The following is a 17,167-nucleotide window of genomic DNA, read 5'->3' as shown; positions in this document are numbered from 1 at the left end:
AGGTAAACATTTAAAAAGGTAAAAGGACATAGGATTTTGATAGGTTCAATTTAGAAAGCAAGAATAATATTCAGGAAACTGCAAAGTTGTATGCTTTAACCAAAAGTCAGAGGAAGTATTAAGAAATTAGCATTAGTTAATGGAAGAAAAGGATTCAACAGGCACTTACTTTGTGCACAGAACAAAAAGCCACATTATTTCTTCTTTCTTCTTGGATCAACTAGTAAATGTTCTCGATTTTAAATGAAATATTTTTTACCAAACATCAGATGAAAAGAGTAGAAGAAAGCAAACAATATTTTATGATAACAAATAGACTTCTAGGAGGGCATCTGAGTACTAAAGATTTTTATTTTTGTTTTTAAGAGCAGTTATTAATGTGCTTGGTTTTCTATATTTTGAAAAGAGAATTTAGAATGGCCAAGGTATTATAATCACATACAAATTATCATGGACTAAGCTAATCATCATTGTATACACACACAGACACACACATACACATGACACACACACACCAAATTATCACTGTAACCAGGGCAATTACTAGCAATTTTCACCAGAATATATTTTCTTGGGTGAATGAATGAATGAATGAATGGATTTAATGAACTGATATTACCTTATTGAGAAAACAAAAACCAGAGTTGTTTTGTTGTTGTTTTTAATTTTCATGGAGGTGTTTTGTTTTGTTTGTTTTGTTTTTTGCATTTTTGTCATACATGTGTGCCCAGGAAATACTATTTTAGTACAAGACTATACCCATGGTACTTATTCTAGTAATAATTAATGTCGTTTTCTAATACTTTTTTTTAAATCGAATTTATTTAAACAATACAACAAAATTTAATCAACAATATAGTTGCTGTTGTTTTCTACTACTTGTGTCCAACGCTCAGGAAGCATTTTAATCCCTCTGTTGTAAAATTCTTGTGATTTTGATGCAAAAAATTCGGTCAATGCATTTTTGAGGCATTCTTCATTATTAAATTTTTTTTCCAAGAAGAAAGTTTTGCAAACAACGAAACAAATGGTAATCGCAAGGGGCAATATCAGGAGAATATGCAGGTTGAGGGAGAACTTCCCATTCCAACTGGCGCAGTTTTTCAGCAGTGATTCTTGCAGTATGCGGTCGTGCGTTATCGTGGTGAAGAATTACACCCTTCCGATTAATCAGCGAGGGTTCTTTTTCTCTTAAAGCTTGGGCTAACCTTTCCAATTGGGCACTATACACTGCACTTGTAATGGTTTGGTTAGATGGTAAAAGTTCATAATGAAGAATTCCTTTAAAATTCCACCAAACACACAACATCACTTTTTTCGCATGCAAGTCAGATTTTGGCGTGGGCTGCGGAGCCTCATTTTTGTCCAAGCATTGAGGCCACCTTTTCAAATTAATAGACAGCACCCATTGTTCATCTCCGGTAACAATTTGCTCTAAAAACGGCAAACGGTTTTGACGAGAGAGGAGCGAACTGCAAATTGTGACTCTTTGATTACTGTTGTTGTTGGTCAACTCATGAGGAACCCATTTTCCAAACTTGGACTTTGCCAAGTGCACGCAATTGATTGGAAATTGTTTTTTGTGAACAATTTAAAGTTGTCGCAAGCTCTTGTTGGGTAATTTGAGGATTTTGCACCAAAAGAGCTTGAAGAGCTTCTTGATCAAAATTGGACACACGGCCTCGACCACTCTTGTCATCTAACGAAAAATTTCCCTCGCGAAATTTCTCAAACCAACGCTGGCATTTTCTGGCGCTAACTGCATCTTGACCAAGAGCACTACAGATGTTTTTTGCAGCCTCACTTGCTTTTCTTCCTAATTGGAATTCGTAAAACATGCAGTGCCGAATATGCTCTTCATCCGCCATCTTCTTAGCCCTAGTTTTGCAACAAAAACCAAACCAAACACAAACTTTTTCAAGCAAAACTTGTTAATTGCACTTCACACGTTCTGTAGATACCACGTGTTTGAAGGTTATGTCAACGCCAAGCAAGATTTTAAAAGAATGTTTAAAAACGACATTAATTATTACTAGACCCGATATAAAGTTTCACTTGTTAGAAAAGAGATTATATGAGCTGAGTAGATTAAAATATTGAGTAATTTTGTGTAAAATAAGATGAGAAATGTGTTCTAAGGCTCTCTGATGTTAAAGGTCCAAATAAACTTTAGAAAGTTCAATTACAACTTAATTATAAGTATTATGAGAATGAAAGCCATTTTTTTTCTGATTATAGAATCATGGAATAATAGAATTTTTACTCTAGAAGAAGAATCATCTTTATTACTTTGTACAGTATATACAAAAAGCATTAAATTAATTCTGAATGGGATGTGTGTGTGCAAGAAAATGAAGCTAATGACAATAATCTTAGTAATTTTAGACTGAAAGAGACCATAGAAGTCATTGAATTCAGCTCTTACATTTCTAACAAAAAGTTGAGACCTAGGAAAATAAGTAATGTAGTCAGTGATATTGAATCTTCAGGTCTTCTGAAGTTGGAGTAGGTAAATTATTATTATTAACAAGATTACATTAAACAGGGTGTTTAATTCTAAGCATAGGTTCAGCCTACTACCCATAAAGCATTTAGAGAATATTATAGTACTACAGAGAATATTCGAGGACTTGGAGGAGATATACATTCATTAATATATTGCCATATGAGACAAAGACCAAAATAAAAATAAAAACAAAAGCACCAGTGTCCACTCCAACCTCGCTGTCTCCTAACACACAGAGTAATGCAGATCATTTTAATTTTTCATTTTCTGAAACAAAGTAGTTCCATGTGCCAGTCTGTGAGTGGGAAACTAAAATTCTAAAGAAATAAAAATCTGGAAAGGTACAGTGGTGTATTTTCTGTGAGAAATTTGTATTTCTTATTGCTATTTTTTTCACTTGTCTGGATTTCTGAGAGTGAAAAAGAAATAAAAGATTGAACATAAAATGCTGTCTTATGTTGCAATACTTGTTAACAATAAACTATAAAAAAGACTATAAAAATCTAATTTAGACTTTATTAAATATATTGAATTTAAAGTTTGCTTTATGTGATAAATAGTAAGAGTAACTTTCAGCTCTCATAAATATGGTTTTATTGAACTATATTTAAGAGATTAAATTTTGAAAAAAGTTTTTTATTAAATCCGCTGATGAATTAAAATGAAATGTCAGTATATTACCGTGTGTAAAGAATGCACATGTTTTTCTATATTGCTTTATTCACCGGGTAATATTTTTTAGGTTGTAAGAGTGGATTTTACAGTTTATCAAAGCATACCTATATTCAACATGCTGAATGAAAATAACAACTTTACATATATAACAGTAGAAATACTCGTTGTTGAATTAAGATGAAGATGACTTCATATACATCTATATTTCAGACTACTCTACTCGATTTTGGCTGGAGAAGTGCATTTAAAGAAGTGTCTGTTCCCATGGCACACTGCATAACAACAGCAATCGAAGATTTTTCCGTAAAAATTCTCCAACAGGAGCACAATGAGAGGTCTTCCACTGCGACCTTTGCTATGAACCTTATAAATGTCCAACAAGTTTGGCAAGACAACTGGGTGGTTCCCGAGGACCAACCAAAGAAAATTGCAAAGGCAAGAATCAAATCAAATCCTTTCAAAACTGTAGATCGGCATTCTAAGTTTTGTTGTTGTTTGTTTGTTTAATATAAGCCATTGCAAAGGGGAAAATGGTGGAGCCTCTTGGCAAGTACTTAGCACTGGACCCAATACCAGTTGTTTTCTCTGGTATCATGGGCCACTGCTGGTGACAACGACTTAAACCTGTTACTACCATGTTGTTCCATGAGTCCTGGGCAGCTAAAGAGGGGGCCCCCTCTGTAACTTCCTGGGGAGCTGGGAAAATGCTTGCTTAGGTTTATTTTTTAAAAATCATTATTATTTTAAATCTTTACTGTAGAGAGTATTACTGATTTTCCCCCTTTTCCTTCTCCCTTTTGTCCGCCTCCACCTGGTTTCTGCCCTGCCCCAGGCCTTCACCACCCTACTGACTGTGTCCATAGGTAATGCATGTGTGCATATAAGATCTTTGGTTAATATGTTCTCACTCCCCTCCCCTTTTTGAATGACTTCACTAGATGTTTAGAAGGTTGAAGGAGTTACTGTCTTTTATAGGTTTAGCAACTTTCAAATCTTTGAATACCCCTAATGAGCATTGCATTTCATTAAAATCAGTCTGACATGTTTACTAGTACATGTGCTTTGAGAGTCACAGAACTTAATGAGAAAACACAAAATCATCATGCAAATAGATAAATACAGTTACTCAGTATGAAGCCCACACTGAGTTTAGCAACCTATAATTTAAATGCTTTTTAAAAGAGAGGTCTTAGAGATGGCCTCCTATTCTGCTACTGCCACCCTGAGGCTCCAGAACATTCCGCAGGGAACACTATTGGCTAATCTGGAGTGGAGGCAAGTTTTGACTTCTTATCAACCACACCTTCTCTGCCATTAAGAAGTAGATTCATAATAACTAGTGAAAAGTTACACATATTACTTCTAAAAGTTTCTGACTCCTTACTAATAAGAGGATGCTACATGAGGTTATTTCTGGTGCTTCTAGATTTAGTTAAACTGATATAACTCTATTTTAATGTGATGATTAATAAGCACATTTTATGAAAATTTTGCAAGAGAAAATTAAAATAAATTTTTAAAAATCCAGGCATATTAATATCAAGGGTACATTTTTTTTTGCCCTATTAACTGCAAATAAAACTGTTGTTATATAAAGTTACTTCAGGAATTTTTCATGATGTCTGCAAGGTAAGCATAAGATTTGAAGGTTATATATGGAGAAGTATCTTTTTGGTATTTCTTTATCTGACATTTAACTTTCTACAATCAATTACTGTAAAATTGTGTGATTATATTTATGTTTGATGCCAAATTCATTATTTAGGAATTTGGCTCCCCTGTACATAAATTACACGGTGCTGTCAGAGTACCAATAACTCAGTGCTGCATTCATTTCTCCTTAGTTTTGTTCTGACATCATGGAAAAACTTGACACAATGCTTCCACTGGCTCTGGCATGCAGAGATGATTCTTTCCAGGAAATTAGAGCACACTTTGTGGAGGCCTGTTGCAAAGTGGCAACAGCTGTCCTGGCGAGACTGCAAGAGAGAGGCCAGGAGTTTCCTTCCCAAGCTCCCCTGAAAACCTTGCACACACTGCTCTCCACGGCGGTATATATCTTCCAGCATTTTACTCGATATGATAATTTGATGAAAGATAATACTAACAAGTAAGTGCCATTTATATTAAGTGGATGGCCATGTTTACAGTAATATGTCACCCCTGAATATCACAGGAGTGAAATTTTGATGATGATCTTTGAGGAGAAAATAATAATTAACATGGTGAATTATTTTCATTTGTCTTGACTAGGAAATGTCAAAAAGGTGGAGCACAGGATATATTAAACCAGATGCATAGATTCTAAGATAGGTATTTTTCTAAAGGTTCATTCAAAAGATCCATGCATTTTCCACATTCTACTCAGCAGCAATGATTTCCTGCATGCTTTTCTGACATGACCAAACACATTTTACCTTGTGAGGCACAATGTACTGCCTACACTGAAAAGAAGAAAATAAACTTCATGTCCCATGTATACACAGTTGCAAAATATGCACACCTCTCTTTTGTTTCAAAGTCAGGATGTTCAGAGCTGACATAGAAAATAAATGCATTTCAATCTATTCTATTGACTAATGTAAACATATTTCAGAACATCAATTTAGCGATAAACTACCTTTAATATTTGAGAAGAAAGCATCTGGAGTCTTAATAATTCTTATGTATTAGTAGCCTAAAAAGATTATATATATATATATATATATATATATATATATATACACACACACACACACACACACACACACACACACACACATATATATATACATACATATATATAATATATATATCCACAGGTATTATCACATGACCTTCCTAGCTATCCTTGTACTTACTCTCTCTAGAAGATAGCATGGCCTGTTGCGAAGGGAACAAGCATGTGGACTTGGCAGTTCCCAGGACTCTATTCTACATTACTTACTCAGCCTTTGCAGTTCCTTAGTTATAAGAGAAAGCTTACTATATACAAATAGCTAAAGATAAAAGTAACATAAATTTGGCTTGATGTAGAATATAACTATGGTATTTCTTCAATTCTCATAGTCAGATGTTGTGATTCATACTTGAATTCATAAACAAAATGTGCCAGAAATCACTTTTTTCCTGTAGAATATTTTAAAACAGTTTATGAGATAATTGACATCTACAAAATTACAATTTTTAGAATAAAGAGTATGTTTGTGGGATGTGTGATAGCTTTATAAAAGTTGGTTCTGACAAATGCCTCTGTTCTTTATAATAATGATAACCTAATGCCTAAATAATGCACTGATCTCTAATAATAGGCTTACAAAGAATACTTTTATTTTTGAATGATGTATTGACAATGCAGTTTGTCTCAAGTTGAAGTGCATATTTGTGGAACAGCAGATGTACATTTTCAAAAGACTTGCAAAACAAAGACCAGCTTTTATTTTTTTTTATTTTTTGCCCCCCACCCCCTCGTCTTTGGAAAGTGAATGTGGATGCAGACTTCAGCATTAGGAGGAAATGAATGATTGATATCTAATAATCAAAACCATTTGTAGTACTGGAGATTGTTACCTCCTACTACACAGGCCTTAAATCTCTGTCTCTTTGATCATTGCCTCTGAACAGGCCCGTATTCCTGGTGCCTGTCCAGCGATATCAGGAATTCATCAACACTCTCCAGTTTCAGGTTACGGACTACTGCGTCAGAGTTTGTGCTACAAGCATTTTACAGGATGCTGAGAGCCACCACTGGGATGACTACAAAGCTTTTTATGAGGTGTGAAGTTAAGTTTACTATCCCTCCTTTTTACACAAATATGTTTTACTGCCTACCTGTTTTCTGGCTAATTAGAAACATGAGCTCAGCATTACTAACACACGAAGGCTGTTAGGATAATATTTTTTAAATATTGAATTTGTACTTAGGAAAAACACCGTTTTTTTTTTTTAAAAAACAAACAAAAAAAAAAACACCCTGAAATAATTAGACATCAGAACTCTCCTTCTGCTTAGAAATAAAAATAGTAGCTTCATTTGAGTTACAGTGTCTGAGTGTGATATAGTAAGTTGAAATATAATGGGATGCAATGAAAACTGGAAGAGAAAACAATGCCAAAATGCCACAACCTTGTACTTTTCCCCAAAAGGAACAGTTATAGATATCCTTGATTTTTTTTCTTGTTATGTATTTCCATCTGTGTTTGATGAGTATATTTTATTAAGCAGTTTTATTCTTTATACTTATTTTTTCCTTCTCAAAGAATGTTCTTATGAGATGTTTTAAGGCCCATCTGATCATTTATAGCTTACCTATTTTCAATTAGCCCATGTTTTAAAATCCCAAGTTTCTACTGAATTCTTCCTAATAATTCCCAGTATAACCAAACCTAGGTTCAATTAAAATTATTCAGCATCAGGCTTCATTTGTTTCAATTCCCCTAAATTCCATTGATTATACATAAGCCACAATATTTGAAATTTTTGAACTTGATTCCAAGGCAGGATGAAACATTTATAATATCTTAATAAAAAATAAGATAAATCAGAGTTTTAAAATAATTTATCAGTCAAGCCCAGCTTCATTAGCTTTTTCCATTTACCCTTTCCTCTGGATTGAAGCTTATGATTTTTGATTTGCTTGATTGTTCTCATCACTATGGAGTACTGAGAAGAACAGAGTGGAGTGTTATTCAATGGAGTCACTCTCATCGCCTTCATGACACTGAAGGTTCCTGTGGCTCCATTTATGGCTGAGTTATTATCATAATGTTGCCACAACAGAGAAAAGCAAATACTAAGAAGCTCTTTTAAGGGACTTTCCACTTTTCCTAAGGACATTTCATCTCTCCTTTAGAGTACCTTCCTAGGTAGTTTTTCTTTTTTTGCAAGAACATCCATACAGACTTTCCCAAACCTGCCATACTTCACACAGCAGTGAGCAGAATGAAAACGAGAAGGTGCTATAGTGCAGCTGATAGTCTGAGAAAATACTGTCTTCTCTCCTGGAAGCATTGAAGCTTCCTTATTTGCAGAAGTTGAAAAACGAATCCATCTCATGTTTCGAACTATTTCAATATGTCACTGTACTAATGAGCAATTTTATATCATGATTTCATTGAAAAACAGGTATTGCCTCACTATTTGCTCAACGTAGAGGTATTATGTTTCCTCTTATGCAAACTGGGAACTAGAAGAAGTATACGGTAAAAATAATGAGTGGATGCATTTCAAACCTGTTATTGAAGTTACCAACCATTTAAAAAACACACAACAAATTACGTACCATGTAACATGCAGCTCTTAGATCTTATGACAATGCTTTAACTTCAAAGACAGAAATAACAAGATAGTTACCCTGTGATTACATGGTACTGTAGCTTCCATATACTTACATGGTCAGTAGTTACAGTTTAATTGCAGAGTGGTGGTTATTTCTGCTCAGAAAAATAAAGTGACACTGCTTTTCTATTTACCAAAAAATAAGAACCCTCTAAAAATAGCCCAGATTTTAAACTGTTTTGATAATGGAGTACCTGACATGGTTTTATCCCGCTTACGGCACCCTCTTTTCCCCTCTCCCTGTTATTCCATCTGATTTGTGAAACAGGACTAGTTTTTGGCAAGGCTGCTTTGGGAGGAAAGAAGATGAAATCTGCCAGACTCCAGGCAAAGAGGAGGATAGAGATCGCAGGGGAACCTGCTGCCATGTGCAAGCGTGTAGTAAAGAAAGAGTGAAGTCATTTACAAGATACGGAACGATATTTGCTCATGTTTTGTGAAATCAAGTGAGCCTTCGACACATTATTTCCATTTTCTAAGCTGTCAGGTTGAGAAGAGTCAAAAGAGTTCCGTATCTCTCTGATGAGGTTCTGGTCAGATGGCTCAGTGGGTATTCAGATTACATGTTTAAAACTGAGCATTTAGTATAGTTGACATCTGCTCAATTTTAGCAACTTGTGTTTTCCAACAGTCAAAGAATAAAGAATTGTCTGCTCAAAGATAATATTGAGTGGCTTATATAATAAAGCCCAGCTGCTTGTTTCCTGATATATAATCTAAATAAAAGCTCACATCTGTTTATATTGTAGTGGGCCTGCAAAAATAACAGATGTTTACTAGCAGAATGCTTTTGAAACGACGACAAATAGAGAAACAGGTCAGAAAAATAAATGAATCATATTTAGCTTAATGAAAACCCTTGCATACGTTGAAGTTATACACATTTTGAAGAGAATTGTGTGAATGATGACCAGTTTGGAATGTGAAGTTGACATTTGTGTTTTAAAAAGTCTTAAAAATAAGTGCTTGGTTTTTTTACTTTTAAGAGAAGAAATCTGTGTACTTGAAGTTATTTTAATTTTCTCATTTATTGGTTAAATGTAGCTATTAAGGAATTTTTTATATATTTAAAAAAATAGAAAAATCATGTTGGCCACATTATTATAAACATCTATATCTATTGCCACAAAAAATATTAGTGTAAGTTATTAAGATATCAGCTAGGGTCAGTTTTGCTTTAATTAACATACTATACCATAAGGATAAGAAAGTCTAGCTTTAAAACTTTATTCTTACTTTAGAAATTTTAAAACACATTTTTTTATTGCAGAACAAAACAAAGAAAGCATAAAGAACTATAATTGTGTTACTTCTGCATTAATTTTGTAATTTTGTTCTTAATAGTTTTGATATACATCTAGTCAGAAAGTCAGGAACCAGGGGTTAAAGTCCCCCGCCCCAGTTTGAACTTGACTCTTTGACTTTTGATGCCGTTTCCCACCTAAGGATAACAATTCTACTCATTTGTAAACTCCATTTGAAAGTCAGTAGATAATAACTATACATTATTATTATGTAGTGATTAGAAAAGATTTTAGTACTTTAGTATTTTCTGGCGTATAAGACGACCCTCTAATTTTACAGTTAAAACATAGGTTTAGGCCTATATTCGCTGTATAAGACTACCCCTCCACTTCAAAGAAAAGACTTACTTTGCCGTCAAGATCTGCAGGTAATTTTTGTGCAATTTTGGTCTTTTGCCCCCGATTTTCGGTTGACTTTTTTTCGTTTCAAAAGTCGTCTTATACGCCGAAAAATACGGTAATCAAAGAAACTACCAGAAGAATAATATGTATGGAAAACACTAATAGTAGCATATACATAAGAAGCTATCCCCTTTTGGTGTACGAGAACATTTTTTTTTTAGATGATATTTGTTTGAGAAATATAAGCAGTGGGTAAGACAAATTTTAAGTCAATGAGGATTGCTTAGAGATAAAATGGGAAGTTTTACTAGCTTCACTTTTGGTATAGTAACATAATCAGTATAATGTTTGAAGAATGCATTCTACTTTTTCTATTTTAAATAATCTTTTGATCTGTTTTGAAGAAAATGAGGTCAAACTACTAGCAAACCTTCCTAAGAGCAAGTTAACTAATTAATGCTTGTAAATCACTTGAGGCTACCTTCTCATTTCTGCCTGTTCCCCTTGGCCGTGGCCACTGTGGGGTCTCCCTCTGTGGTCAGGGAAAATTTGTCACACAAGAGATCTATAAAGGGATATAGAAGGGAATGAGACTCTGGCCCCTTGGAAGTATAAAGTGCTGTAAAAATACTAAGAAATAATGAGATCCGCCTAGGCTTTATAACAAAAAAAAAGTAAAATCAGACTGTTATAGTATTTGTTTCTAGTATTGTTATTAAAACACCATGAATAAAGGAGCCTAATGTAATCATCTTCAGTAGTTACCCACCCCCTTGGTTTCATGCATGTTGATAAGTATACAGTATGTAAGTTAATTTTTGCTCCTGTCATTTCATTATAACGTGAAATCTGAAACATTTGTAAAATGATTTCAGAGATGCTAATCCTTAATTTAAATAATTGTAGAAGAATCATCCCACTATCTTAAACTAGCATGATATTTTTAGCAACTGTAAAGCCTATTGTTTAAAAGCCAATTTTAAACTGCAGATCAGGAGTAGGTAAATCAAGGATATGCTAGGTGAAATGCTTGCAGGCTGGATTTTCATTAGAATATCTAGTCTTGTGATTGAAATAAAACACATGTTCCTTTGTCAGGAAGGATGTTTTACATCTTGTCAAAAATCTTTCTTGGTCATCTAGTGTGTCAAGCTCTCCAGCTATTTCCTTTCAGCCTGAACTAATTAGGTTCATAGAAAGCAAACTGACATTTTGGAAGATGTGATTCCATTGTTTAACGTGTGGTGTTTTTGCCAGGGGGAAAGATGCTCCTTCTCACTCCAGATGTGGCATTATTTCTTCTGGGCTCTTCATCATGATCTCTGGACCATTCTACCCCCCAAGCTAGCCCAGGAGATTCTCACAGAAGTACTGGAGAAATCTTTGGGTCTCCTGGCCTCCAGATATGCTCGGGCCAGTCCCAGTTACAAGAGAACTCCACAGATAAGGTACCTGGCCCTGTGAAAACCATTGCCTTTCAAGAAAACCTTTTCCCCATTTAATATAAAGTAGAAGGTAATTCTGAATCTCAGGACAAGACTCCTTGTATACTTGATATGTTTCTAACATCCGAAAGGAAATAATATTCAATTATCTTGAGATATTTAAGAGGAAATATGAAACTTGAGTCAAATCATTTTGCTCTTTTTTCTTCTTAAAAATCATGTGTAGAAACCACTTGTTTCTAAAAAAAAAAAAAGATTGAAGATATATCTTGATATATATCTTTATTTTATAACATTCATAAAAGGTTAAAAAATAAGGTGAGAATATTAAGGTACTAATGTGGAGGAAAAAAAGCAGTGTTATGATAGAGCAGTGGATTTGACTGAAATTCTAAGCAACCAGGGGATTTTAGTTTCTTAGGGTTTTTATTTTTTATAGCTTTTAAGTAGTGTAGTGAATCTTCATTAAGGAAACTCCTTTGTCATTTTTCCCCCTTAACGTATTATAATTACTTATTCCCTTTTTTCCTTTATTTTATTTCTTCCTTTTCATTATGTATTACTAAAAGCCAGTTCAACAGTAAGTGAAATCACAGAATATAGGAGACACAGTCACTGGGTATTAAATTAAAGAATGAATTATAGTGCAATTCCACAACTTATCTAGGTGATGAATATTACAAAAATGTGCTTACATGACAAGTCTATATGAACAGAAGGCTTTGTTTTATAAATATTCTGACTAATGTGATAAAGACCTGCCTTTTAAGTATAGGTATAGGTATATACAAATATATTTTAAGAGGAATATGCAGACCTCAGAAGCTTTTTCTTTTATTTGGCAGTAGGAATCATTTCCTTATCATGTTCTTGTAAAGCAGGCTGCATTTGAGGGGCATTTAGGTCCTGCTACAGTGTTTCATAAATATGGTATTTTGCACAGGCTGTTTTGAATTACTGAACAAACTTTTTTTTTTAATGAACTCCAAAGAATAGATGAAAAATTCCTTTTGAGAGCAAAGAATACTTTCATTCTTTTTCCTTATGTAGAATATATCACTTTTGACTATGAGGTGACAAGTCATTATAAGATGTTCACTATTAACTCATGAAATAGGTAGTATATTTAATTAAATAATTGTACTGTATAGACTTTTGGTTTTTATTTTCTGGACGGTTACATAATAATGCCATTCAGAACTAGATTTTTTTTTTTTTTTTTTTACTTTTCTACATAAAATAAATATATTTATTTGTATGTTTGATCCTAAACTACCATTCATTTGGAAATCAAATGTGTGTGTATGTGTGTATAGTTTAGATTTGAAATTAAGTAATCAGCAAGTAAATAGATGCAAATACAATTAAACCTTCCTAAAGGTGATTATTGATGTGTTTAGTATCCCAGTAGCCTCCAACTGTCAAATACCACAACCATAAATAAGATTTATATATAATATCTCATATATCATTAATATACTAGAGGCCTGGTGCATGAAATTTGTGTCTGGCTAGGATCCCTAGGCCTGGCCAGCGATCAGGGCAAATCAGGGCCTTCTTTCCTCTGGCTGCTAAATGGCAGCCAAGGCCTTCCTTCATTCTGAGCCAGCTCCTGGGATCATCTCATGACATAGCTAGTGGTCAAACTCCTGTTAGGTGGAACTCCTGAGGGGACAATTTGCATATTAGCCTTTTATTATAAAGGATGTATATTTCTTCAACACTGAATATAATAGAAAAATGAAGAAATTAAATGAAGTCTATAAAATTTAATTGTACACTAAAATAATCTTTGTGTTCCTATTAAAACTCAACAAAGATAAAAACAAAGAAATTAATTTATGAATAAGATAAATAATATTTGCCAAAAAATTATGTATTATTGGAAATTTCTGATACTACATTAGTGCTTCTGGTGGCATTTCTTTCCATCTCCCACTTGCTTGGAAAACATGTGACTCACCCATGTAACTTTCTTTTGACAACTTGTACTTGGATGAGGAGAATTGTTCTGCTATCAATTTTTTTCCATATATATATATATATATATATATATATATATATTAGCAAATTTTCTTTTAACCTGACTTTTCTTTTTACTGAATGTGATTTCAAGGAAAATCTCATGAACTTCTTGAATAGTATCCTGATAATGCAAAATAAAAACATGTTTTTTTTAAAAAAAAGCACCCCTAAAACTGTGTAGAGCTCACAATCCCTAAAGATAATAGTATTATGGAAACTCAGAATCTAGTTTTGATGCCTTTTGTCTTTGATCTCTGAAGCTCTGATATCTAACCAAATATTTATATTCTTATATATGTTTAATACAAGAAATATAAAAGATAGTATATATACCAAGTAGAAAGATGCTTTTGTTTAACTTAATTTTCTTCTTTTTCTTTCTAATAGACTTGATGTCACAACAATTTTAATATGCACTGAGAACATGTTATGGTCAGTTTGCACATCTGTAAAGAAACTTTTGAATCCTCATGAATATATAGATGATAAAATTTTTAAAATTTATACCCATTGTAATAATCTGTTGACAACATTAGTCGTTTTGACTTCACCATTAACTGATTTATATCAGTAAGTATCAAATATATTTTCTTTTTAGCTATTGCAATATAGAAAATAATGGGATTTAGCAGTTATTTTCATTCTACGTATTGAATTGTATAAATAGTAAGTAGACATTTTTTGAAATACTTTTTTATATTGTGAATTGGGCTGTTGTACAAAACTAACACTAACCAACAGGGGTTTCTTCATTCTCAAAGCAAGTTAGTCTGAATACTGTGTTATGTCTCTATTGGTAAATTTCATTCAGATGATAAAGCTCCAAAACAGTCAGGACCATTTTAAGCTTCACTCTTTGAGTTATTTAAATGATCAAATCATATTAATGGATTGATTATTTCAGTCATAGCTTAAAACTCTATGTAAAAATAAAATTATATCTAATGGCTTTTTAAAAATATTTTTAGCTTTTAATTTTATATAGATTGGTTTGCTATAATAAAAAATTAACATTAAAAATGGTTCTAAAATATGCCTAAATTTGGAAGAGACTTCATAGTTCCACACTGTCAGTTAATCTACCATACATTTTCATTTTTAGTATTAGGTTCTAATGTCTGAGCTAGTAATGGCAAGTGAAAATAGGACTAAGCAATTACATTTTTTAAATGTTGATTTAGTTTACTTAGGTAAATAAATAACATTTAGGGAAATTAAAATTTCTGAACTACTTTTCTGGTTTATTTTATTCAAATTAGTAATAGAGAAAAGGTTGGAGGAGATTTTCTAATAGAGTAATATAATTTGTTTAAACTCTCCTCCAACATAGTCACTTTATCTTGAAAGACTGGGTAATTTCATATTCTTATTTCTTGGATAGTAAAAATTAGACATACAGTATTTCTATTTCTTAGCATAAACTAGGTAAAGTATTATTTTCTTAATACTCAGAAAAGGGCAATATATGAATCTTGATTTTCATGAAATTTTGAGGATTTTTTTTGTTAGAATTTCTGAGTAAATAACAACTTTGATTTCAATTTCCCCTCATTTTCACGTGCTGTTTGACTTTCAACTAACCCACTGCTTATAGATTTTTCCTTTTGGCATTGAAAATTAATTTTAGAAATGGAGAATTCTTTCCGAAAGGGGGAGACACAGTGAGATAAACTGTTAGACATTTGGAATTAAATATATAATGATTCATAATAATAAAAAACTCAATGTCTGAAATCCATAGTAAATACTAGTAAACTAAACTGATTTACCATAGATGAAAAAATTGTTGTGTTCTTAGTTAAATGGTTCATTTCATCTAAGGGGAAGGCCCTGTGAAAATCAGGAACAAAGTTGACAAATTTCATGGATTGGTCATGGTAAGCAATATTGAATTTCATGGTTAGTCACAAATGAACAGAAAAATTTTAATCCTTAATTCATTTGTAAAACAAATAAATTATTATCAAAGATTGCATATTTTAATAATAATATAATATACATTTATTATTGTTAACCTATAACCTTTTAATACATTTTTAAACAACTATGCAAGTACTCAAACCTCTGTGATTTGTGCATTAGATATTTCACTGTAACCTCATTCAACAAATTTAAATTGCTAATTTCAATCAAGATTATAGAAAATTTTATACCATGCACTGCCTCTGGTTTTTCCTTATAAAAAAGATAGCTATATTGCTTTGAAGTATGAACAAAAATCTAGATATACTTTAATTCCTTTTTAATCTCACTTTATAAAAATTTTCTCAAATCTTATACATTCATGTCAGTTTAAATTTTATGTTTGTCTTCCAAGAGTATTAATCCAATCTTTGAAATATATTTTGCTTTTGTCTTGGCAAATAAATGTACAGGGCAGCATGTTCTCACCAATTACAAAAAAAATCTATAGACATTGCAAGAACCCTATTAACTTACTTAGCTTCCCTTCATATATAGGATATGAAGTTGTTATAAGTATTTTAGAAAAAAAAACACCTGTATTTCCACCTCACATAAAAAAATTAAACTAGATGCTTTGAGGAAGTGCTGAAAAGTAACAATAAGATGTTGATAGTATTGACTTTTTTTGTAAACTATACCTAGCGTTTGTCACTCTATGTAATATTCCTTTTTAGAAGGTGACTGCCTTTATTCCAAGCGGTTCTGACAGATAAACTGAATGCATTTTCCTTTCTGAGCTCAGTGAAGGACCACTAAATCCCAGGGCAGGAATATATGATTTTAAAATCTTTTCAGGAAGAATGAAACCTGTTTGCAAAAACATGTGTTCTTTTTTACTCTCCTTGGTAGATTTCTTTTAGAATCTTCAGGTTTGCTCTCTAGGGAAAGAGACCTGCTGAAACATAAAATATTCACCAGGCATTTTCCAAAGTGCTTACCACTTGTAGTTCTTTCATAAAGGCTTAAACTACATGTTCAGAAGTGTAGTCAAAGTGCATTTATACACACACTCAAGACAATGGTTTCATATCATATTGTGCTTTCATAGAATGCTAGTTTTAATTTGTACATAACAAATTAACACATTCTTAGAATTTTATAATTTAATTTCACCTAAACTAATGTTGCCTCCCTCGCCCTTGTGATTAGCACAAGGGATACAACGCTGCACAAGAGGAAATAACCTGTCCTTAATAATTTCTGGAAGTCTGATAAAAGTTTTAATGATAAAAAATATTTTGTTATTTAACAATTCTTATAAGTGGAAACTTTTTGAAGGTTTACTGTCCCCAATGTTTTAACATTTAATAACATGAAAGAATATACAATGTACCAGGCAAAGGCCGAAGTCATTACAAATAGTTCAGAAGAGAGATCACTAAGCCAAAAGCAGCAGACCTGTCTTGGAGTTCACTTGGTGTCACTCATATGGCTTTTGAATGACTACATTCCAAGGTATTTCAATGTTGTGTCTCTAGTTTCAAACTCAAGCTAGATCTTTTGAAGTTATGTTTTTCTTATGTTATTATTTACTTATTTATAAATATATTTTTATTGATTTCAGAGAGGAAGGGAAAGGGAGAGAGATA

At 32.7% G+C, this 17,167-nt stretch overlaps 1 protein-coding gene across 1 annotated transcript in view; it reads left to right on the top strand.

Annotated features, from left to right (window-relative positions):
- The window catches only part of KIAA0825 (KIAA0825 ortholog), a 319,903-nt gene that overhangs the window by 95,250 nt on the left and 207,486 nt on the right, over positions 1–17,167 (top strand). Inside the window, exons 7-11 of the mRNA XM_045571737.1 lie at positions 3,392–3,616; positions 5,026–5,291; positions 6,785–6,935; positions 11,401–11,591; positions 14,001–14,183. Of these exons, the coding sequence (XP_045427693.1) occupies positions 3,392–3,616; positions 5,026–5,291; positions 6,785–6,935; positions 11,401–11,591; positions 14,001–14,183 (1,016 nt within the window). The remainder of the gene's footprint in view (positions 1–3,391; positions 3,617–5,025; positions 5,292–6,784; positions 6,936–11,400; positions 11,592–14,000; positions 14,184–17,167) is intronic.

The sequence above is a fragment of the Pipistrellus kuhlii genome, unplaced genomic scaffold (genome assembly GCF_014108245.1).
Source record: "Pipistrellus kuhlii isolate mPipKuh1 unplaced genomic scaffold, mPipKuh1.p scaffold_m20_p_4, whole genome shotgun sequence".
Taxonomy (NCBI): domain Eukaryota; kingdom Metazoa; phylum Chordata; class Mammalia; order Chiroptera; family Vespertilionidae; genus Pipistrellus; species Pipistrellus kuhlii.
This window is presented reverse-complemented; position numbering and strand designations above follow the sequence as displayed.